At 37.2% G+C, this 25,811-nt stretch overlaps 2 protein-coding genes across 5 annotated transcripts in view; one reads left to right on the top strand and one right to left on the bottom strand.

Annotated features, from left to right (window-relative positions):
- agfg1a (ArfGAP with FG repeats 1a) overlaps nucleotides 1–13,401 on the top strand; it is a 55,164-nt gene extending 41,763 nt beyond the window's left edge. The window contains exons 6-14 of one of the 4 annotated variants that reach the window (XM_051665253.1): nucleotides 412–531; nucleotides 1,493–1,699; nucleotides 3,435–3,594; nucleotides 3,678–3,754; nucleotides 5,460–5,570; nucleotides 9,232–9,279; nucleotides 11,097–11,246; nucleotides 11,378–11,463; nucleotides 12,773–13,401. In XM_051665253.1, the coding sequence (XP_051521213.1) occupies nucleotides 412–531; nucleotides 1,493–1,699; nucleotides 3,435–3,594; nucleotides 3,678–3,754; nucleotides 5,460–5,570; nucleotides 9,232–9,279; nucleotides 11,097–11,246; nucleotides 11,378–11,463; nucleotides 12,773–12,832 (1,019 nt within the window). In that variant the 3' untranslated portion in view covers nucleotides 12,833–13,401. The remainder of the gene's footprint in view (nucleotides 1–411; nucleotides 532–1,492; nucleotides 1,700–3,434; nucleotides 3,595–3,677; nucleotides 3,755–5,459; nucleotides 5,571–9,231; nucleotides 9,280–11,096; nucleotides 11,247–11,377; nucleotides 11,464–12,772) is intronic. The other 3 variants (XM_051665254.1, XM_051665255.1, XM_051665257.1) reach the window with 3 other exon arrangements.
- Nucleotides 13,374–25,413, bottom strand: slc19a3a (solute carrier family 19 member 3a). Its single transcript, XM_051665508.1, is given in 12 exon segments — nucleotides 13,374–14,085; nucleotides 15,225–15,327; nucleotides 15,329–15,364; nucleotides 15,564–15,591; nucleotides 17,482–17,646; nucleotides 17,936–18,148; nucleotides 20,630–20,731; nucleotides 20,765–20,855; nucleotides 20,857–21,006; nucleotides 21,008–21,060; nucleotides 21,145–21,148; nucleotides 25,267–25,413. Coding segments are annotated over 12 exon segments (1,251 nt in total). The 3' UTR covers nucleotides 13,374–13,926.
- Nucleotides 25,414–25,811: the final 398 nt, after the last annotated feature.

Here is a 25,811-nt window from a genome sequence, read left to right as displayed (position 1 = left end):
ATCGATGTGTGATAAAGTCATCGATCCCAACCCTACTTCTTTGTGATACTCTTTTAGTACAGTCAACAGCAGGGGCATGTGTCAGTGAAGTGCACAGCCGAGGACCGCGTGCGCGGGTCAAGAAACTCTAGGTGGCACACGGTCAAGCAATTTGTGTCATGCATACTGTGTACGGAGCAATCTGCAACGTAGACACCCAAAGTATACTTTGCCGTAAGGAGGACAGCCACGTTTAAAAAAATAAAATGGGTTATAAGTTTAAAATGTGTGAATTTTGCTGTGTTAGTGTCCTGACATGGCAGAATTTACATAAACCTTGGACATTTGTATCACATAGTTTCATTCCTGTTCCACTTTCATTCCTCATCCCATTTTCTATTTTGTTTGTTTGTTTGTGGTGGACCTCAACAGCACAGAATGCTAATGCGAACGCAGACTTTGCGAATTTCGATGCATTCAAAAGTTCTTCTTCTCCGACTGCAGCGACATTTCAATCAGCACCACAGGCCCCATTTCAGCCCACACAAACAGGTATAACACACACACCCACACACACACACAAACATCCACACTCAGGCATATGAACATCCAAACACATAATTTACCTCAAACCTTGAGAAAACCCCATTCTCAAGAAACGGTGCCTTATCCAAGCTGTGTTGTTAAAAATGTAACAGCAAGATCTATATATTTGTTTGTGTGTCTATATCTCATTGTTTTGTTGCACAATTACTTTTTCCCTTTTTGTTTTCTAAACATTCCTCCATTTTATCATTGGGTTGTTCAAATTATGCAAATTATGATGCATTTGATAAAAAAAGATAAATAAATAAGGTTAAAAAAAAACTACATTTTTAATGCAAGGGTATAATTGTTTGATTTCTCAACAATGATGCCTGATAATGTTGACACGAAGCATCCAAATCCTCACTACATAGCTTGGCTTGCCTTATTTTTGTTCTCTCATACTTTTTTCTTTAGTGTATATTTAATGTACATCTGTGCTGCCTTTATTCCTCTGTACCTTTTTAATTTCTGCATTTTCCTTGACATTTCCACACTGTCATACGCTCATGTCCTGTGCGTACATCAGTGTACAATGCTCTCCCATGTAGTCGCAGTGTGGTGAGTTTAACTCGACGCTGCCTCCACTGGCCATGCACAGCATATGTGTGTGTGCGTGTTTGTGCACATTAACCCCCTGTTAATTTACCGTTGGAAATGTTTTTTTCTCAAGCTTTAGCACTCAATCTAAATATCCTGATTTGTTCCATGGTTAAAGCCTGCTTGTGCCACCTTTTTGTGTAAAATCCGATTTCCTTTGAATAGCTCTTCAGACATTCCTCTGGGATGTCTTTCCAAATCTGAAGGACACTCTTAGTCTCTCTATCTCTATCTCTCTCTCTCTCTCTCTCTCTCTCTATCTCTCACTCTCACTCTCTCTCTCTCATATTTGCTCTAACTGCTAATCTTTTTTCTGTCTCTTCCACAGGTAGCTCGTCAGGACTAGCTAACGCCAATTTTGCGAACTTCGATAACTTCCCCAAGTCGTGTAGTGCAGATTTTGCCTCATTTAGCTCAAACCAGAGTAACTCAGTGGGTGAGGGGCATAAAGCGGAAGCAGCCAGTGTCCCTGCAGACAGATACGCAGCCCTTGCAGACCTTGACAACATGTTCAGCTCCACCAAATCTGAGCCGAGTATGTTTTCTGACACTTTTACACCTCGTCCTAGCTACACGTGATAATTTTCGATTGTCAATTAATTTGTTAATCCTCGTGAAAAGCAAAATCACAGACATGCAGAATATATGTCATGTTCAACTACTGGGCCTCATTCGTGAAACAAGAGCAATTTTGTTTAGTAAATTGTTCCTAAATGTGTTAAGAAAATTGTTGCTTTGAATTGAATGCAACAATTTATGTATGAATGGTTATATGATTGATTTTAATGAGGACTTAAATGAGGAGATGTGACTTGTCATTTAACTCTTCATTGCAGTCATTGTTAGACTGTCATCACACTTAAGGCCTCTGAAAAGTTGCATCTCTAAATTCATAGCTGTCCAGCCTATTTATTTGTCAAATCTCATTCAGTTACCTTTTTTTAGTTGTATTGTCCAGCCATGGCTAAAAATAAGTCTGTGGTCTTGCCTCAACAATAAAACAACTGCACATACTTCACACCAGAAAAATACATACAATAAATACAGCATAAAATATAGACCATTAAAGAAATCAAGCATTTCAAGACATAAAGAGAACATCAAATCAGTATGATGCCGTTTACAATTGATTGGAGATTGATGTCTGGTGGGCATGACCTTAAAACAAATTTTATTCAGACAACCCACCAGTTAGTTGATTCTGAAGAATAGTAGGACTGTAAATCAATTAAAAAAAATGGTATCTAATTAATCATAGTTTTCTGATTAATCATGCTACATGGTACATTAAAATATGATCATAAATATTCAGTATGTTTATACTTTTTCTCAAAGAACTTGCAAGAAATTGGTTAGTTATCATTTATTTTAATTATTTAAATGTGTACATGTTAAAATATACATTTTTGTGTGTGAATATAGTTAGACACATTTTTACAGGTATAAATCTTTGATACATATACTGTATATGTATATGCCATAAAATCAGTGGCGGCAAAGTCTTGTGGCATTTTCCAGTGGACTTTTGTAATTATAGGAATAAATGGGCAAATTCAATATATATCAAGCTTTATTGGCAAGAGAAGCTTAATTGTACATTGCGAATGTATTTTAAGACATTATACATACACATATAAAACTAATTTAGTTTAATTTGATAAAGTTTAAAATCTCAAAACTGTTATTTTCTCTGGCTGTTCTGTCTCTAGCACACGCGGGCTCTCTTTTGCACGTTTTCGCTTTTGACACTGGTTCAGATGACTGAAAAAAAAAAAAACAGCAGCTTGCCCGTATCTCTCCTACACCTGGCTCACCGCTTGCAGGTGAAGTTTTTATGCGTTAAACAGTCAACTATTAATCACAGAAATTAACATGTTAAATTTGTCAGCCCTAAAAAATAGCTTTGCACATCCTTAGAAGCCATTCAGGAAAAAAGCTAGATGCAGCACAACAAATAGAACAGGATGCAGGTGTTTCAAGATACTTTTTTTTACGTGACAGTGAGTCTAAAAAGCGTGAGGCCTCTTCGCAAGATGCTGAAAAAATGGCAAGATAACGGAAGCTAGATAAAGGCTGGTGAGGACCTGGTGTTACCGTAGATGATGTTTGTTGCTGTTTGGATTTAAATTTGGATTTTGTTTGAGAAAGGATGGAGAGAATGTATAGTTGTGTAGCTTAGATAAGCTCCTCACAATGTGTTGTGATTATGACTGTATCGACATTCAGCACAAAGTATGGTTAAAGATAAAATTGCATCTTTATCCATATAGGTGCGAATTCTGCCCCTCCATCTGCAGGTGTGGGTCCACCCCCTCCACAGGCCACTGTGCTTGGCACCGACCGTTACGCTGCTTTAGGTCAACTGGAGAACATCTTCAACACCTCAGCACCAAACATCAGTGGCTACAACACTGCCACTACAGCACAAGGGTGAGAAGACGTCTCTTTCACCCTCTTTCTCGAGTATCTCTGTCACTGCTGTGCTAAACCCTCTTTCTTGTTTCTCCTTTCAGGTCTATGTTTGGATCCTCTACAGTGCCTCCAGCACAAACACAACAGGGTATTCCCAGCATGCCTCAGGGTTTTGCAGGTAACACCATCTTTCACATGTTTAGACCATTGATTCCCAAACATGGGTGCATATTAAAAGCTTGTTTTTTTTTTGTTTTTTTGTGAAATTTTGTTCTCATATCCCAGCTGAATTTGCACTGTGTGAACTATAAGTATGGCATTTATAGATTTTATTTGACCAAATCAAGCCAGTCAAACTAAATGCAGTTATATAATAACAAATTCAAAAAAATTTCAAGCTGTAACACGGTATTGATTGTTTTCATAATGTAATAGCTGTAATGGCCATTGTAATAATATTAATGATAATGCTAAATGATAGCCATAGATAGATAGATAGACAGACAGACAGTTGTGCTCAAAAGTTTGCATACCCTGGCAGAAATTGTGAAATTTTGGTATTGATTTTGAAAATATGACTGATTGTGTCTTTTATTTAAGAATTGTGATCATATGAAGCCATTTATCATCACATAGTTGTTTGGCTCCTTTTAAATCATAATGATAACAGAAATCGCCCAAATGGCCCTGATCAAAAGTTTACATACCCTTGAATGTTTGGCTTTGTTACAGACACACAAGGTGACACACACATGTTTAAATGGCAATTAAAGGTTAATTTCCCACACCTGTGGCTTTTGAAATTGCAATTAGTGTCTGTGTATAAATAGTCAATGAGTTTGTTAGCTCTCATGTGGATGCACTGAGCAGGCTAGATACTGAGCCATAGGGAACAGAAAAGAACTGTCAAAAGACCTGCGTAACAAGGTAATTGAACTTTATAAAGATGGAAAAGGATATAAAAAGATATCCAAAGCCTTGAAAATGCCAGTCAGTACTGTTCAATCACTTATTAATAAGTGGAAAATTCAGGGATCTCTTGATACCAAGCCAAGGTCAGGTAGACTAAGAAAGATTTCAGCCACAACTGCCAGAAGAGTTGTTCGGTATCCAAAGAAAAACCCACAGGTAACCTCAGGAGCAATACAGGGTGCTCTGGAAAAAGACGGTGTGGTTGGTTCAGGGAGCACAATACAATGATACTTGAACAAAAATGAGCTGCATGGTTGAGTTGCCTGAAAGAATATCTTAATATCCTTAATTACCTTAATATCATCGAGCCACTCTGGGGAGCTCTCAAACGTGCAGTTCATGCAAGATGACCAAAGACTTTGCATGACCTGGAGGCATTTTGCCAAGACGAATGGGCAGCTATACCACCTCCAAGAATTTGGGGCCTCATTGACAACTATTACAAAAGACTGCTGTCTTGACGCTGTCATTGATGCTAAAGGGGGCAATACACAGTATTAAAAACTAAGGGTATGAAGACTTTTGAACAGGGGTCATTTCATTTTTTTCTTTGTTGCCATGTTTTGTTTTATGATTGTGCCATTCTGTTATAACCTACAGTTGAATATGAATCCCATAAGAAATAAAAGAAATGTGTTTTGCCTGCTCACTCATGTTTTCTTTAAAAATGGTACATATATTACCAATTCTCCAAGGGTATGCAAATTTTGAGCACAACTGTTTAGATGGATAGATAGTTAAAAGGGTCACATTTCTGATTTGGTGGCCTTACGGATGGGGCTGTGTGGAACATAAGACAAAAAAATGTTTTGGAAACACTGGCATAGGAGATTTCATTCTAGATATCTTTCTTTCTTGGTATCCTTCATCAAAGAAAATAAATGATTACTAAGTGTTTTTTTACCTAACAGGCCTGTCAACCAATCCATTCGTCGCTCCCGTGGCTCCACAGGCCGCTCCCACTAACCCGTTCCAGACCAATGGGAGAGCAGCAGCAGCAGGAATGGGTGTGGCAGCTGCAGGTATGGCAGGGCTTCCTATGTCTAAATCAATCAATCAAAACAACCATTTGTTTACAAGAAAATCTCACAATTTATTTCAGGCTTTATTTTGGGCGTAGAGAGAATTTAAGACAGTAGAACAGCTCTGGTTTTGTGTCTCGTTATTTATTTAACACACCAGAGGGCTTTGTGAACTGTTTTATATGGGTCAGATACCCCCAGTATCCATGCTAGGAGCTAACAGCTTGAGATTACACACACACACACACACACACACACACACACACATTTACCAAGAGATACAAAGTCAGTGCAGAAGACCTGCAGAGATTTGTGTGTCTCTATATTCCTGCAGAGGATAAACGTGTGTGTGTGTGTGTGTGTGTATGTGGAAGAGCAAACACAAGACAGATTCACAATTAAATGTGAATAAGAAGCAATATTAGTCTCATGAAATGAATATTTAGGACAGTCACAGGTGAGAAAAATGTGAGAGAATCTGAAATGGAAGCCCTGTTTATCAGTGATTGTATCAACAGAGACAGTTAAAGGAAAGTTCATTCAAAGATTCTGTCATAATTTACTCACCCTCATGCCGTTCCAAACACGTACATTTTTCTTATGCAGAACACAAAAGGAGAATTGCTTAATGAATATTTTGTTTAGTTGTTATTCTAAAAACTTGTGTTGTTTCTCACCAAAAACAACGCAAGTTCTCGCTTGGAGATACGTGCCACTGTGCCACTTGCATTGTGCTCATGAACGCGCAATGGACATCACGATTTTTACTTTTTACTTAATCATCGGGTTGTTTCTCACCAAAACCTATCATATGGTGTCAGAAGACTTGGAATATGATTCCTAAATTGCATAGACTATTTTTCTGATACTTTTGGGTCTCTTTTTAAGGTTTAAAATGGCACCCTGTCTATACCGGATGCTAGCAATGTCTCACCGCATTAAGGCTGTGTACACTGGACATGTCGAAAGAAACATTCGAAACCATTAATTTTTCTTGTTGGCAAGAGTACTGCCAGCGCGTGCAATGCAAAATGGGCAATTGTTATCGGCACAATCATTAATTATAATGGGAGTGCTTTGCTTTTGTCGCGTCACGCTGCTCGCATCTGGTGTAGACAGGGTGTGAGTAGCTATTTGTATTGAAAAGACAGACAGCAATATTCATTAAAATGTTTGGTCACACTTTATATTAGGTGGCCTTAACTACTATGTACTAACATTAAATTCATACAAGACGGGGGCCTGGGTAGCTCGGTGGTAAAAGACGCTGTCTACCGCCCCTGGAGTTCGCTAGTTCGAATCCCAGGGTGTGCTGAGTGACTCCACCCTGGTCTCCTAAGCAACCAAATTGGCCCGGTTGCTAGGGAGGGTAGAGTCACATGGGGGAACCTCCTCGTGGTCGCTATAATGTGGTTCGTTCTTGGTTGGGCGCGTGGTGAGTTGAGCGTGGATGCCGCAGTGGATGGCGCGAAGCCTCCACACGTGCTATGTCTCCGTGGCAACGCGCTCAACAAGCCACGTGATAAGATGCGCGGGTTGACGGTCTCAGATGCGGAGGCAACTGGGATTCGTCCTCCGCCACCCGGATTGAGGCAAATCACTACGCGACCACGAGGATTTAAAAGCACATTGGGAATTGGGCATTCCAAATTGGGAGAAAAAGGGGGGAAAATCAAAAATAAATAAATACATACATACATACATACATACATACAAGACTATGTATTTACTGTGTAACTACCTGTTGTTCTGCAGAGTGCCCACATTTGCTGCTACTGAGGTTGAGTTAAGGATAGGTTTAGCAGTAAGCAGTGTTGGGGAGTAACAGAATACATGTAACGGGATTACGTATTTAAAATGCAAAATATAAGTAACTGTATTCCACTACAGTTACAATTTAAATCATTGGTAATTAGAATACAGTTACATTCAAAAAGTATTTTGATTACTGAAGAGATTACTTTGCATTTTATTGTCATTTGTTTCATTTAATATTTAGTCCTTTCAGATGGAAAACATTTATACATATAAATGATGTGATCCAAAGTGCATTTGAACAGCGGTGAAACACTTTCTTATGATGTGTTACATTCATACGAGCAGACAGAGGAGTAAGTTTGAAGTAAGTTTGGAGCAGAAGAAATAGAAATAAACCTTGTGTAAATGGTCAGCTTTACACAAAGCTAAAATGCTATTTCTAGCCATTGTACCTGCACGTTACCAGACATGATCATATTTATTTATCAAGAAAATTCACGTTGGATAATAATTTCTTTTTTTCTAGTAAGACCTTTGATATTAGGGCAAAAATCATATTCTTGATAGTAATTTTTTTTATTGTTTTCCTGTAAAAATATCTAAATATTCTTAAAACAAGATCAATTTGATTTATCTTGTTTTAGAAACAACACTGCATAAGATATTTAGGTTTTTCAGAGAATGTATTTTTAACATGTGTATTTTGTCTTACTGTACTGGCAGAGTTTTTATTGTCAAAACAAGTGAAAAAATCTACCAGTGCTGAAGAAGTAATCCAAAGTGTTTAGAATATGTTACTGACCTTGAGTAATCTAACGAGATACGTTACAAATTACATTTTGCAGCATGTATTCTGTAATCTGTAGTGGAAAAAGTAGGTTAGGGTAGGGTTAGGATTAGGGGTTAGGGTTAGGTTTTGGGATAAGGGTTGGGTTAGGGGTAAAGTTAACAGTGTAACTACAAATGTAATTAAATGCAATAACACGTATGTACATAAGTACACTGTATCAAATGGTTAAGCACATAGTAGTTAATTCTACCTAATATAAAGTGGGTCCAAATATTTCATTTTTTGTTCCGCATAAGAAAGTAAGTCATAAAGTAAGTTATGACCAAATTTTCATTTTTGGGTGAACTACAGTATCTCTTTAAATTGTCATTAACTCCCCCTAGTCCAGCAACAATTGTTCACACCTCAGACTGAAAAAAGGCTCATGAAATGGGTGTGACAAAATGTAAAAATGCGAGAGGGTAAAGGGGTTGGATGTGGGTGGACAGGAGGGGGTCAATAGCTTCAACTCACTTCCAAAACACTCACAACAGAGATGGCTGAACATCACATTGAGTGGAGATGAAAATACATAAGTTTTGGGGCACTTTACTGTATATCAACCATGAGACAAACATATAAAAAGTGTAGACGAAAGAATAGTTTGCAAATCTGCAAAAAGATTTGGATGTTTTGTTCAAACTTTTCAGAATGAAGTGAGAACAACACTCAGAGCAGACATTACCTTAACATTTAGACTTCACATGAATTCATAGATAATAATTCTTACAAGGAGTGTTTCAGGTTTAATATAAGTTAAACTCTGTTGACAATGTTTGTGGCATAATGTTCATTACCACAGAAAATGCTTTTGACTCGTACCTCTTTTTCTAAAGAAAAAAAATTGCATGCAGTAAGACACATACAATGAATTTAACCGGAAGAACGAAATGGCTCAATAAAATGAAAAAATAACCACTTTACCCTTCACAATGAAACATAATGAGTGCTATCATTGTTTTCAGTTATGTGCAGCCCCTACATAGCTGTTAACATCTCAAAGAATGTGTTTTGGGGTTTCATGACCCTGCAACTGATTCTTTTGTCTGGTTGTGTTCTTGACATGCAACACAGGCATGTTAGGACCCCTGCAGGGTGAGGTTTACCCTGCGGCCCTCTTTGGTACGTTCATCTTTCTCTTTCGCTAGTCTTTTCCCTTCGTCCTCTCCCCTTTAACTTGCATCTCTCCCTTTTCTGCGGCTGTGCCCTGGAAGCAGACTATTGGAAACTCATTTTCCCACAATGCATTAGTTGTGCTTCTGGCCTTTCAACCTGTGACCTCACTAAAGAAAGGTGTGCTTGTGAGCCCTATCATCTGAGGTGGATTACCTCTAGATTAAATGTCAGCTTCCTGTCTCTTCTTTCCTGCTGTAGAGCTTTATTTGTGTTTGCTCAGCAACATTTTTGCCACAGATTTCTGTACCCAGAATAAAACAAGACCCTAAATATTCTGGATAATTATGGTTTATTCCATTGAAAAATGTGTGTACAGAAAACTGATCCACACACAAGATGTTGTGGAGTTTTGCTTCCTGTCTGTGTTTGAAGTCTTTAATCCCTGAATTGGTTGGAGTAAAACTTTTAAAGGGAAAGTTCACCCAAAAATAAAAATTCTGTTATTTTCTCTTTATTGTTCCAAACTGGTATGACTTACTTTCTCATGGAACACAAAAGGCAGAATAACAGCCTCAGTCACCATTCACTTTCATTGATTGAAATGAAAGTGAATGGTGACTGAGACTAACATACTGTCCAACATTTCCTCAATTGTTCCACATCATATGGGTTTGGAACAACATGAGGATGAGTAAATGATGATAATTTAAATTTTTGGGTGAACTATACCTTTAAGGCTTTGTGTAGTCTGTCTGTTTCCATGTGTTTTGAGAGAGAACACATGGTTGTTCTTTGTAAAAAGGTTGTCAGTTCCATTTCAAGTCCTCTGATAGAAGCTAATTCCAGTAGCTTAGCCGATCAAAAGTATTTAAACTGCAAACTTGCTGAAATGAAGCTGAACTGACCATCCATTTTTTTATTTGTGCAAATACACCAATCAGCCACAACATTAAAACCACCTGCCACCATTGTGTAGGACCCCCTCGTGCTGCCAAAACAGCGCTAACCCGCATCTCAGAATAGCATTCTGAGATTATATTCTTCTCACCACAATTTTACAGAGCGGTTATCTGAGTTACCATAGACTCTGGCCAGACTGGTTCGAACTGACATTCACTGTTGACTTCTCTCATCAACAAGGCGTTTACATCTGCAGAACTGCCGCTCACTGGATGTTTTTTGTTTTTGGCACCATTCTTAGTAAATTCAAGAGACTGTTGTGCGAGAAAATCCCAGGACATCAGCAGTTACAGAAATACTCAAACCAGCCCATCTAGCACCAACAATCATCCTTGTGATTATCTAATCAGCCAATCGTGTGGCAGCAGTGCAGTGCATAAAATCATGCAGATAGGGTCAGGAGCTTCAGTTAATGTTCACATCAACCTTCAGAACGGGGAAAAATTTGATCTCAGTGATTTGGATTGTGGCATGATTGTTGGTGCCAGTATTTCTGAAACTGCTGATCTCCTGGGATTTTCACACACAACAGTCTCTAGAATTTACTCTGAATGGTGCCAAAAACAAAAAACATCCAGTGAATGGCAGTTCTGTGGATGGAAATGCCTTGTTGATGAGAGAGGTCAACAGAGAATGGCCAGACTGGTTCGAACTGACAAAGTCTACAGTAGCTCAGATAACCACTCTGTACAATTGTAGTGAGAAGAATAGCATCTTAGAATGCTATTCTGAGATGCAGGTTGGCACTGTTTTGGCAGCACGAGGGAGACCTACACAACATTAGGCAGGTGGTTTTAATGTTGTGGTTGATCGATGTATGTATCACACGGAGATAGTAACATACATCTCTCTGTGTGACATAGCTTCCTTTGGTCCACCATCCATGAGTATGCCGACAGGATTTGGAAACACTGCTGCTTACAATCTTCCCACCAGCTTCAGTGGAAACTTCCAGCCGCCGTTCCCTGGACAGCCCTTCACCCAGCCCCACACGTATCCACAACAACCCAACGGTGCGTGTTGAGAGTTGCCCTGGTGTAATAACTTTTTATTGCTGTTTAACAAGCAATTCCACTGATGTGCTGACAGAAACGGCTTTTGTAGAATATTTCGACATTGACGTTAGCACATTCTCTTTTTCTAGGAGGTTTTGCTGCCTTTGGTCAGGGTAAGGTCACTCAGTTCGGCCAGAACATGGCAGCGCCTGGAGTACCCAACAATCCCTTCCTGGTGTGTTCAGATTTTGTCAGCATAACAAATTCAGGATTGTCTTTGACATAGCAGCCAGTTAATGAATTAATGTGAATTTTAGGTTATAATGGACTAAAATGTAAATAGACTGTAAAAACTGTGGTGGTTAACCGACATGGGTTTACAGTGGCCAGTGTTGATTATCCATATTTTGCTTTAATTACAGTACAGTACTGTGCAAAAGTCTTAGGCACATAAAATGTTTCACAAAAACATACAAGCAATAAGATAGTTATTTATATCTTCAGCTTTAGTGTCAATAGGAAATATAAATTTTGGACTCCCAAACTTTCCATTTGCAAATAGAGTAGAATAGAATAGAAGAACAGGGAGCCCTGCAACAGATGGTATGGCCCTCACAGAGCCCCCAACTGAACATCGAGTCAGTCTGAGATTACATGAAGTGACAGAAGCAATTGAGACAGCCTAAATAAATAAAAGAACTGTGGAGAATTCTCCAAGAAGCTTGGAATATCCTATCTGCCAACAACCAAGAAAAACTGTGTCCAGGTGTACCTAGGAGAATTGGTGCTATTTTGAAGGCAAAGGTGGTCACACCGAATATTGCTTTTTTTTATGTTAACTGGACTTTGTATGATGTTAATTGATAAATAAACTATTTATGGCATTATTTTTGAAGAAATCAAAAGGTGGAAATTAAATATTTAACGTTTTTGAAATAAAATTGCCACCTCTTTTGTCTTGCTAAGGCTAATTTTATAGCTAACATTTTATGTATCCTTAATACACACAATTAAATAATATTTTCACACTTTTTTTGTGCAATTTGTCAAAATTACAGCTTTACTGATACATTTTTTTCTTCAAACATCACTTGTCTCATAAATCATCTCAAGTATGCTCTTCAATGACACTTTTGAGTTAGTAAACAAGTTCACAAATTTTTGAAAAAAGTAATTAGCCGCAAAATTATTAGGTGTACTGTGGGACATTTGTAATGTTTAAAAAATTTAGAGAAATAGTTTTGAAAATGTGTATTAAAATTAATATTGAAATGGTTTATTTCACTCTGTTTAGATTATTATAGTTTTAAACATGTAGTAATTTGTATATTTATAAAATAATTCATAGTTTAATATTAGAAGTCTGGTACAAGGCTAAATCAGTCAAATCTGTATATAAAAGACGTTTGAAAAGTAGCTAAAATATATCAGCAAGGCCTGGTACAAAGTTTCCAATTCAGTTTTAATGAGACAAAAATAAAAAATAAAATAGTTCCTCCCTAATCTCACATTTATCTTTTTCTTTCTTTCTTATCTCTTTTTAGGCAGGAGCACCTTCTGCTCAGTTTCCTGCAGGAGGATCCTCTACAAACCCTTTCTTATAGCACGCCATTCTCCTCTGCTCCTCCAGGGGGCAACATGCGACTCGTTCGCACCTCTTGCACTGTTTTGTTTCCCAAGTAGCTTTAAAAACATAATTTCTTAAAGTAGTTTTTTATTGGATTTTAAAAACAAAAGACTGAAAAAAACAGCAAAGGAATATATATATATAAAAATCCTGTCTATGGCAATGTCCATACAAACAGAAAACAAAACGTTGCGGGAGTGTGCGGAGAGATGGGGCCTTTTTCTGTGCTCCTTTGTTGTTCCTGTGGACTGGCCTGGCGTGGAAATCATCTGCCCAAAGTGGCAGTTAACTAAGTTATTGCAAACGTCTCATTCATAATAATGCTGCAATCTTGTATATTATTCAATTTTGGGTCTTTGTGCATATCAGTATTTGTATCTTTAACACACACGCATTCATATGCTGCATAGAGTATATGGCGCTGACGTCAGTCATGCTGTGAATAACGTTTTACGTTAAACAACAATGTGGAATCCTTTTTACGCTTTTAAGTCTCAGAACAAGGCAAAGAATAAACCTTTTTTTTTTTTTTTTTTTTTTTTTTTTTTAATGAGTTTAAAACAAGACTTTTGGATGTAAACCTCTCCTGAACTCTCACCTGGCCAGGTGTTAACATGGGACTCTTACTCAAAACCACTTATGTTACATAACTTTATGTTAATGTGTGTGTGTATATATAAATAAATTATATATATATGCAATATATACTACAATGAATTTTACCTAAGAAAAACAGTTATGTTTTTGTATTTCCTTCTGGTCTTACATTAATGAAATGTGATGTCATAAACATGAAACGCCATTCGCAACCCCATATTTCTGAGTGAAACAACATATTCAATAAGAAAAATAAGACGGGGCTTGATTTTAACCTTTTTGGAATCGTTTGGACTGTGAAAAGTGGGTGTTCCATACCAGACCTGAATATGGGTTTGTTTATGATTATGACTGAAGACAAAAATATATATATAGACCAGGAACCTGTATTAAGAAAGTAAAATTGGTCAATTTTCATTATACGTTGACTTAAAACAGAGCATTCAGCAGTTGTGTGTTTCCTTTTACTTGCGTTCAGAATTTTGTTCCGGTAATATCGTCTTTTACCTTACAAGTTCTTTCAAGTTCCTCTCTTTTTGTTTCCATCTTACATCTTTGGCATATTGTGGTATACAAAACCCGCACGAAGAAAACGAGCACAATAACTGAAACATATGCACCGTAGACGATACACTGTAAAACAAGGACAACAAGATCAAGGATTGTCTAATTACAAATGCTGTTCCACTATTTCTGATGTCACATTTATTTTAGCAAACTTTAAATGAATAGATCACCTCAAAATAAATTCTGTCATTTACTCACCCACATTTAATTCCAAACCCATATAACTTTCTTTGAATGTACAAGCAGCTCTTTTCCTCACTGTACAAATAAAAATCACACTCCAAGCTCCAAAGGACATAAAAGTAGTCCATACAACTACAAAGTTATTATATGGCTTCAGAAATTTTTGAATATAGCTCATGAACTATATGGATTACTTTGAGTTAGACAGACCGTAATTACTGTATGCTTTCAATGTATATATATAAAAAACAGAGTAGCCTGAACATACTACTTAACATCTCTTATTGTGTTATCATGAAGAAATGTACTCACCCTCATGCCATCCCAGATGTGTATGACTTTCTTGCTTCTTCAGAACACAAACAAGGATTTTAGAAGAATATCTCAGCTCTGTAGTGAATGGTGATCAGGCCTTTAAAGCTCCAAAAAGGAGATAAAGTCAACATAAAACTAATCCATAAGACTCCTGTGGTTTAATCGATGTCTTCTGAAGTAATCCAGTTGGTTTTGTGTCAGAACAGACCAAAATGTAACTCCTGTTTCACTGTACATCTTGCCATTGCAGTCTCTAGGCACAATCATGATTTTAAGCTCGATTACACTTCCTAGTGCTTGATGCATGTGCAGAGCACTAGATGGCGCTATAGGATGTGTAATCAAGCTTGAAATCATGATCCCCAAGGAGACTGCAGACAAAATTTAGAGTGAAAAGGGAGTTATATTTTGGTATTTCTCACCCAAAACCAACTGGAGACATCGATTTAACCACGGGAGTCTTATGGATTACTTTTATGCTGAATTTATCTCCATTTTGGAGCTTTAAAGGCCTGATAACCATTCACTTGCATTGTATAGACATACAGAGCTGAAATATTCTTCTAAAAGTCTTTGTGTTCTACAGAAGAAAGAAAGTCAAACATATCTGGAATGGCATGAGGGTGAGTAAATGAAAATGACAGAATTTTCCTTTTAAGGGTCTTAGAAAAGCCTCTGGCTTGTATGTGAGCATCAGGTAACCTCACCTGTGTGACAATGTCCAGATTAAGCCCCCTGCTGTCCACCACCACTAAGGTGATGATTGTCTGGAAGACCAGAGCACAGAAGGTGTTTGCTCCAAACACAAGAAAAACACTCAATGTTCAACCCTGCTGCTATCTGGAACCTATAAAACAGTGTTCAAAGTCATTGCATTAGATAACAAAATTTCAAACCAATTTACATTTGTTTTAAAGGCACAAAATGTATGTACAAATTCAAAAATAAGTATTTGCAAACTGTCTGGTTGTCAAATGTTAGTTGAACAGTGTTACATGTGTGAACTTGAGGGGAACTGATCTAAAGGAATATTCCGGGTTCAATACAAGTTAAGCACAATCAACAGCATTATGTGTAGGATAAAGTGGATTACTACTAAAAGTAATTTAGACTTGTCCCTCTTTTTCAGGTTACAGTGAGGCACAATGGAAGTGAATGGGGCCAATTTTTGGAGGGTTTAAAGGCAAAAAAATGTGATGCTTATAATTTTCTAAAAGCACTTACGTTCATTCTTTGAAAACTCATGTATTATTTGAGCTGTAAAGTTGTTTAAATCGCCGTTTACCAGGATGGCATCGTCATGGCAACAAAGTTGCAAAATTGGCTATAACTTTACACAGAAAAGTTTAGAAAGTGATTTTATAACACTAAAATCATATTAACACACATATATTTAACCATTTGTGGATATACTTTTGAAACTGTGAGGATTTTATGTTTGGACTGGCCCCATTCACTTCCATTCTAAGTGCCACACAGTAACCCAGATTTTTTTTTTCTTTATTTTTTTTTTTAAAGAAAAGGGGTGACAAGTCAAAAATAATTTTTGTGTAATCAACATTATGCCACAAATGCTGCTGATTGAGTTTTACTTGTACTGAACTTGGAATATTCCTTCACCCTTAAATGAGTGGGGGTTTCTCCAAACATTATTTATTATACAGTATACTCAGGTCTTTAGAGACCTGGCACTTAAATCCATCACAAATGGATTTACAAAATGCCCCAAAAGTGTCACATTTTCAGAACATTTTCAAGACAATTAGAAAATAATAGAAGAGAATATCCTATGGTATTTTTTTAATGTTTTATTTTCATATATCAAAGAGATGATGCAACAAATCTAGAACAAGACTCATTACTTCCAGACTGAAAATTCATGAGGAGCAACTGGCTGTCAAACACATATTGAGCTACACATAACACATAATCTACACATATGTATTTTCTCAGAGACTTTTTGAGTCTAAATAGATGGACAACTTACATTATTTCAGTAGGACACACAAATGACAATAGTCATACCATACTGTTGTTGTACTTGCTGTAGTTTACTTCCATATTGATTCTTCATCAAATAGCAATGTCAAATGTAAACTAAGTCAATCACTGAAACATCAGCACCACCTTGAGTAAGAAATAGCATGTATAATATGTATGTGCACACACATAAGGAATACTGATAATTCACCATTGAAACACAGAAAATCAATGTGATATAGTATTTATTTGTATGAATATAGTACTCATTTGTCTTGTAATAAACAAAGAAATATATATCCTTTGATAGTAAACTCAAATAGATATGAAATAGTCATTAAGAAAGTGACACTATTACATATCTCGGGTCTCTAATGACCCTATAAACTTTTGGTAATTAAGCAGTTATAAAAAAATATATATTTTTTGCAATTTCACCATTAATATTTTGTTACACTAGTCAGATGAGAAAGGTTAAGGAATACTAAAGAGGTGTGGGCACAACTCCGAAACAATGGATGAGGTCCCAGGTCACTAAAGACCCAAGGTATGTGTTAAAGGGTTAATACATCCACTAACAAATGCATTGGGACAAGTTCTAAGTAATTACAAAACTGCTAAAGAAAAGTGAAGATAGTTTTGAGAAATGCTCTAGAATAATCACTGCAGATTTCACTTGTTTTAATATTTTGTTATAATGCAATAAAATCAGGCGTTTTTAAGTGTGCCTTAAAAATGCCTGATATGCCAAATACTTTTGGGGCCTCTATGAAATGTGGCCATGCATTGTCAGCTTTCATCTTAAAACTAAATGGACCTAGAATTGAACTGTCAGCATGACATAGGTGACAAGACCAAAATCTTATCCATTCAACCAATTAGGGTGAAACAGCAAGTAGTTAGATAATGAACACTTTTGTGAGAGCTTATTATGCAATTAAGCGATTACGGTTTGGGGCAGGGATATAGTATATTAAGCAGAATTCTGTTTAAAGATGACGTAACCGCAGTAGCAGACCCAGATGTTGCCACTGAAGACCATAGCGAAGAGAACGCCTCCCTCCAGGGAAGACACAGCACCAAGAGCCATCTCCCCCCAGCAGGACCAATCTGCTGATGAAAAGCCAATACCATACACCGCAGCAGCCCCTGTGGTGTGCATAACATTGGAACAAAAATTCCAATCAACATTTCCTTAAAAGTTTCAAATGAAAGTCATTTCTTTTAAGTGCTTTAACTTTAAATAAATTCATATTGCTAATAAAATATCATCCTCTATGAGTATTGAATCTACCAAATATTTTTGTCAGACAGGGGTAGGCATATTTAAGTGCAAATTTGTGTTGTAACCTCAATAAACATCCCATTTAGCCTCAACTAAAAACAGAATCTTAAATGTATCTTGTAGAACTTTTCACTCTACAAACCAAAAGCTCACCAAACAGGTTTGAGATGGCCTCCATTCCTCCATTGTAAACTGTGAAGTTGCTAGACGGCTCCACATGTTCCCAGAGCGACTGGACATAGTTCACCGTCTGGTTGTACCCACAGGTAGCCAGTGCCCACCACACTGACCAGTAGAGTAGCGTACGAGAGGAGAAACACTGCGGGAAATCCGTCCACAACCGGAGCAGAACTTCACCACAACCCCCTAAGACAACAAGCAATTGCATTCTACTTACATTTTCTAGATTCAGCTGTTTATACACTATGGTCCTAATAAAGTGCCCGGCGTGGTCTTCTGCTGTACCTTGGTAGCCCATCCACCAAAAGGTTTCGACGTGTTGTGTTATCATCTATTTAAGGCTTTCTTACTAGTTACAATAACATTATTGGTATCTGAAATTAACATTGTCACTAGTAAAAACCAAATTACAAAAATGAGCCATTTTTCTAGTTGTAATTGATTTGTTGATACCAGGAATACAACTTTGCACTAGTAACAATGTACTTATTGATATAAATAAGAAGTACATTGCTGGTATGTGTATTTGGAATTTTAACTAGTAAGAAATTAATTCTAAATATCTGTAACTGCATTTTGAACAAAGGTGAATGACAGATCATTGTGAAATTGTACGAGTGAAAACCTAATTGCCAGTGCTGTCAGTCGATTAAAAATCATGATTAATCACATAATTTTCCGTAGTTAATCACAGTTAATGCATTTACATTTTTTCCTTTAATCTCTTAAACTCTCATCCTCCACAATATTAATCTGCCGGTAGACTGTGGTGATCCGCTTTGTACAATCAAAATGTTTCACATCAGGGTGTCAAGCGCCACTTTGAACTCCAAATGAAAAGCACTTGAAGACAAAAACATCTCATTCTGTGTTTTACATTTTACATTTAGTCATTTAGCAGATGCTTTTATCCAAAGTGACTTACAAATTAGTTTTAGTGATAGTAAAGACTTGATGTGCTTCTGTGGTAATTAAAAAGTGCCTTACTTATGCAGAAAAATACTTGATTTCTGTCATAAGTTCCATCTAGGCTTGTTTTGTACAAGTAAAGTTAAGAGCACCATTCCCATCACTTTATCACTGACACTGAATCACTGCTATGTGTGTTTGTGGTGTGTGTGTCAGTGTAATGACTCCGAGTAGACACAAAACAAAGGTTCCGCCCTTCCAACTAGTGGTGCACTGATCAGGAAGTTTGAGGCCAATACCGATCTCCGATTTTTTTAACACTAAGATCGGCCGATACCGATTTTTTAAAAAGTGCCCTTTGCTTCACTTTAGCAAGTTATATTGTGCAGTTATACGTTTATGCCCCACCCAGTAAAATTACGATAACACTTTACAAAAAGCTTCCATTTGATAACATTACTTAACAACATTATTGTAGTTAACATGATCTAATGAACTTAATGTTAGTTACAACATATACTATTACATTTTTAAAATCAAAAGTTGTATTAGTTAACATTAGCTAATGCACTATGAACTAACATGAACTAACAATTAACTAACATTATAATAAAGGCTGTAAAAATATATTGTTCATTGTTTCTTTATGATACCTAAAGCATTAACTAATGTTAACAAATGGAACCTTTTTATAAAGTTACCAAATTTACATTAATTGTGAATTGCTAACATTTATTTGTTTTGAAACGGTTATGAATAGTTCTGTTGTCAATATCAAAAGGTCATTGTGATATACTGGTAAGCAGTAAAAACCATGAGAGCATCACACACAGTAGAGATATGTTCAAAAATAAGAAAAATATATCCATTACAAGCTCTAAAACTGCTCCAGTAAGAAATCATTAATATCAGTCATTTGTTTACTGTCTTTGGCAGTAGTGACAAATCACGAATTATTAAGCAAATGCGTGAAGACGAGGTGCCGTTATGGTTAAAATGTAATTGCTTTGATTAGTGGTAATGTGACCAACATTAATCTGATTTAAATTGGGATCCTCACAGAATAATGCTGAGTGACTGATGAGATATTGAGAGCACCTGGAGAGCCACATGTTTGATTGACACCGGGAGTGAACATATTGAAGGGAGTGAAACTGAAAGTGCTCATGAAGGCTCAAACAGTCTCTATAGCTCCACACAATGTCTGATTGTCACAACTCACGTTACATCACGTATACTCAGATTTGTATATGCAAGTTTATTTGTTGTTTAATTCGTTTTTAAACCTGTTTGCAGCCTCTTTATCCTCTCCGTGCTCACAGAGCAGTGAGTCAGAATTACAATCTAGAAAATGGGCAACTTAATATTCATACACATAATTCTTACACATTTTTAAAAACAAACCTGCATATTCATTCGAATAACAGCATGTCTTAAAGGTAAAATTTTTGAACACTTAGAATTGCCAACAATTCACCCTACAGAGGCCACACTGTCATGCATCAAGGGCTGAGAAAGTTCCCATTCATTAGAGTAGCAGTATACTGTATGTGTGATTCCCTGCAGTGCTGCAAAAAAGATCGGCCCTGATTCTAGGCACGATTGGCCAATCACAGACTTAAGACGAAGATCGGCCGATTTAGATCGGTGGATGATCGATCGGTGCACCCCTACTTTCAACCATTGTTTATGCTGGTTTATGCTGTATTAACGCTTAGGAAAAATTTACGACAACCTTAACATTTGTAGAACATCTACACCCAGCAGTCCTACCTGTCTTGGAGCTTTTTCCACTGGAACTAGTAATAGATCCTTCCAGTTCTTTCTGCTTTTTCCCAGATCCATCCAACTGTACAGCATCTAGATGCTTTTCAAATTTGGATTGGTCACTGCTCTGGACATCTTCCTTAGTTATAGTCCCTTTCTCTTTGGCTGTATCTGGAGCTTCTGGATCTGGAGGTTTTATCTGACCCAACATGCTCCTCATCTACACCATCATTCTCTCCACTAGCTTGCTTCCTTTGGTGGAAGAACATACTTGTCTTGGGCATTGGGAGAAGGATTGTGGTGATCCATGCAATGGCTGTGAGAACCAGTGTGAACACTTGAATGTAGTAGTAGGACAGCAGTTTCAAAAGACACCAGGACCTGTCCCAGTGTCCTGGTGTTCAGGTAGTGCTTCAGCGCCACTAGGAACCAGCACAGTCAGGTAAGAGTACGTTCACAGGAATATCTGATTGGTCACCTTGGAAAAGAAACATGGATTAACTAACCTCTCTAGTAAAAATAGTGAACAGAAAAATTTGTGTTATAGTGTTATAAAAATAATCAGAAAATCAATTCATGACCCTTTGGATTATCAGAAATTAAACTCCCTTAAAATACACTTCACACTCTCTCTAGTTTAATTAATTTATCCACTAACAGTGTCCAATAAAGGATATACAAGCATCACAGGAGAATTCTGTCATTTTTTTCTGAATCAAAAAATGTCATTTCCAACTCATATCAATTTATTTAATTTTTAAATCATTTTGAGATGGAAATTACAATGAAAAATACATTTTAAACATTTTAACACAATAAATATTGAAATAGTTTTTTTGTTTTTTTGTTTGTTTTTGTTTTTACTTTTGTTTAGATTATCATCGATTTTAACATTTAATAGGCTAATTATTATTTTTATAATTTAATGTCTGGGTCTGGGACAAGGGTAAAACAATAAAACAAAACCTATAAATAAAGGGAATTTTAAATAAATGAAAAAGGCATCGTAAAAATTTTACCAATTTATTTATTTATTTATTTATTTATTTTTAAAGGAATATGTTAGGTTTAAAGGGATAACACTTTTTGTTCCTAGGTAGTAAGTGTTATTTCCTAATTGCTTATGCCTCAAAAGTATAGTAAATGGCTATTATTCCCCACAAACTTTGCTTTTGTGACCAGGACAGTGATATTTTGAAATGTACCTACTATTTCCAATGAGAAAACGGGCATATTTATATCTTTTCGTTCACATAAAGTCCGAAAAAAACAACATATGAATCCAAATTAACATGTATTTATACTAAAGTAATACAAAAATGACTACAAAAGATTTAGAAGTGAGTAGTTTTTCGAGATTTACGATTATACTGTAAATCACTTTCACGAATCAGCCCCCATATGTAGTCTCCAATCATGTTCTCGTTATACTGTCCTTGGTAGAGGCGTTCAAAGTCCAGTATATCCTGATGGAAGCGCTCGCCTTGCTCCTCCGAGTATGCTCTCATGTTCTCCTTGAATTTATCAAGATGAGCATCAAGGATTTGGACTCTGAGGGACAACCTACAGCCCATTGTGCCGTAGTTCTTCACCAGAATCTCAACCAGCTCCACATAGTTTTCGGCCTTGTGATTGCCCGGGAAGCCCCAAACCACTGTGACAAAGCTGTTCCAAGCCACTTTCTCCTTACTAGTGAGCTTCTTGGAGAATTCATTGCACTCCAGGATCTTCTTTATCTGTGGTCTGACAAAGACACCGGCTTTGAACTTTGCCTGAGACAGCTTAGGGAAGAAGTCGTGAAGGTACTTGAAGGCTGCCGACTCCTTATCTAGAGCTCTGACAAATTGTTTCATAAGGCCCAATTTGATGTGCAGTGGTGGCATCAGCACCTTCCGGGGGTCCACCAGTGGCTCCCACTTGACATTGTTCCTCCCCACAGAGAACTCGGTCCGCTGTGGCCAGTCCCGCCTGTGGTAGTGCGCCTTGGTGTACTTGGCATTGTCGTCCTGGAATATTCCTGTGCCGTCAGGGAAGAAAATAATCTATTGATGGGATAACCTGGTCATTCAGTACATTCAGGTAGTCAGATGACTTCATTTTATTGCCACATAACGTTGCTAAGCCTAGACCTGACCAACTGAATCAACCCCAGATCATAACACTGCCTCCAGTGGCTTGTACAGTGAGCACTATGCATGATGGTGCATCGCTTCATGCGCTTCCCTTCTTACCCTGATGCGCCCATCGCTTTGGAATAGGGTAAATCTGGGCTCATTAGACCACATGACCTTTTGCCATTGCTCCACAGTCCAATCTTTATGCTCCCTAGCAAATTTAAGTCGTTTTTTTCTGATTAGCCTCACTAACAAGTGGCTTTCTTATGGCCACACAGCTGTTTAGTCTCAATCCTGTAAGTTATTATCATATTGTGCTTGTTGAAATGCTCTTACTTTCACTATTAAACAGCCATGAGTTCTACTGTCGATTTTTTATGATGTGACTTCACCAAGCGTTTTAGTGATCTCCAATCACGATCATTCAAATAATTTTCAGACCACATTTGTTCCACGAAGCTGATGGTTCACCACTATCCTTCCAGGTTTTAATAATGCATTGGACAGTTTTTAACCCAATTCCAGTGATTTCAGCAATCTCCTTAGTTGTTTTCTTTGCTTGATGCAAGCCAATAATTTGCTCCTTCTAAAACACAGTAACATCTTTTTCACGACCACAGGATGCGTCTTTTGACATGGTTGTTTAAGAAATGTGAAGCTACCCACTGCATCAGTTAGGGTTAAAAGAATTGTTGCCAGCTGAACAATATTAATCACTGCAATAATGATTCAATCAAAGGCTCTTAAGTATCTGCTTATTTAAATCCAAACGGCAACTTTTTTTTTGGCCAGGCAGTGTATATATCAAACTAACTTGTATTGCAGACACGGTTCTCCACGCATCATTTTATTAGCCCATATTCATGTTTGTTGTTACAGACAAATGATATAGAACAGTTAAATCACTCACAGAAACTTTGAACTTCTCTGTCTTGCCTGCATTTGTCTCCAGTATCTTCACTCCCAGCAGACGGGTGACGTGAGCTCCACTGTCTTCGCTCTCATTGGTAGTCGCTGGCAAATGTCGCTCGTCATTTGCATAAAGTTGACATTTTCTCAACTTGTCTTGTCGCTCCCCACGGCGATCTCAGTCGCCAACTGCCGCTTAACTCCAAGTCTTCTGAAGAGATATGATAAGTGTGAGTGAGAAACATATCCACATTTAAGTAATTTTTTACTCTAAATCTCCACTTTCACTTCCACATTCTTCTTCTTTTGTTTTTGCCAATTCATATTCTTTGTCCATATTGCCACCTACTGGGCAGGGAGGAGAATTTATAGTAAAAAGGACTTTTTACCATAAATTATCCTCCCTGCCCAGTAGGTGGCAATATGGACAAAGAATGTGAAGAATTAATTACATTCATACAGCCTTTATGTGCTTTTTAGAGCTTCAAAGTTTTGGACACTATTCACTTGCATTGTGAGGTCCAGCAGAGCTGAGATTTTCTTCTAAAAATCTTCATTTGTGTTCTTCAGAAGAAAGAAAGTCATACACATTTGGGATGGCATGAGGGTGAGTAAATTATGAGAGAATTAAAATCACTTTATGAATGAATGAATGAATGAACGTTACATTTATATAGCGCTTTTCTGATACTACACTCAAAGCGCTTTACACAGTGAACATGGGACTCTCCTCAACCACCACCAGTGTGCAGCATCCACCTGGATGATGCGACGGCAGCCATAGTGCACCAGTACGCTCACCACACACCAGCTATTGGTGGAGAGTAGAGAGTAGAGTGATACAGCCGATTAATGGATGGGAATTAATAGGAGGCCATGATTGATAAGGGCCAATGGGAGGAATTTGGCCAAGGCACCGGGGTTACACCCCTACTCTTTTCGAGAAGTGTCCTGGGATTTTTAATGACCACAGAGAATCAGGACCTCGGTTGCCTTTTTACAGTATAGTGTTCCCATTACTATACTGGGGCATTAGGACCTACACAGACCGCAGGGTGAGCACCCCCTGCTGGACTCCCTAAGTCTTAATAAAAATCAAGCCCTGGGATGCCCAATAATCTTGCAAAATGATAAAAAGAAATATTCCCTATTGATTATTACAGGTAAAATTGTTCATTTGGTTATTTTCAGACCAGAACCCATCCTTTACCTTTTATAATGCATATACACGGGACATTTTATATCACTTATCTACACCTATAAACACAATTTATTTGCACAAATTCAAATTAGTAATCAGAATTCATTCAATGACAGCCATAAAAGTTTATTCTAGGATTTGAATCTAGGAAGTAATATCAGCACAGAATAGATCACTCTAACATTTATTTTATTTCTAAACAAACACTTGTTTTCTACGAACAACCTGAATCTACAATGGTTTTGCATTAACTTATAATTAATTTAAAATAGTTTAATAACTATTGAAAAAATATATAATACACCCTAACCTAACTTTGACACCAACCTATTTATTGATAATCATGGTTGCATTTGAATTTAAATAAAGCAAAGTCATATTTTTTGTATGTAATGTCACTGTACCTGCTCCATGGTCAGATTCTTGTCTGGTCCGGTAAGAAATGGGATCAGGAATGATTCTAAAGGCTTTATTGTGCTGAAGAACCCATAGATGCATAACAAAGAAGTGGGGTACTTCCAGTCCCTCATCCAGTGCTTAAAGGTCTCCATGATTAAATGTGTGTCCTTGTCATCCTTGTATTGTATGAAACAATTACTTAACCAAATACCCTCCTCAGTCTGAACTTACAAGTGTAAAACAAACAAACAAAAAACAGTTATTTTCACTATCTTTGCATGCGCAGTTGTTTCCTTTGTTCATGTGTAAGTGATTTATTTTCATGGAAGTACTGTTCATTTCCTTGAGTTAACCAATCACTCTGAGAGTGAGAGTTTCTATCTGTGAGTCTGTATATGCTGTCAATGTGCAAATTCTTTCAGATTACCCCCTAATGTTATTCATCAGATAATGAAACATGGCAAGCACTCCCTATTTTAACAGGTCAAAAGAGAATTCATTTAATTTAATTGCATAAATTACAGCATTAATTAATTTGTGTATAAGTATG

Source organism: Myxocyprinus asiaticus, chromosome 31 (genome assembly GCF_019703515.2).
Source record: "Myxocyprinus asiaticus isolate MX2 ecotype Aquarium Trade chromosome 31, UBuf_Myxa_2, whole genome shotgun sequence".
NCBI lineage: Eukaryota > Metazoa > Chordata > Actinopteri > Cypriniformes > Catostomidae > Myxocyprinus > Myxocyprinus asiaticus.
Note: the sequence above shows the minus strand (reverse complement) of the source record. Positions and strands in the feature narration are given on the sequence as shown.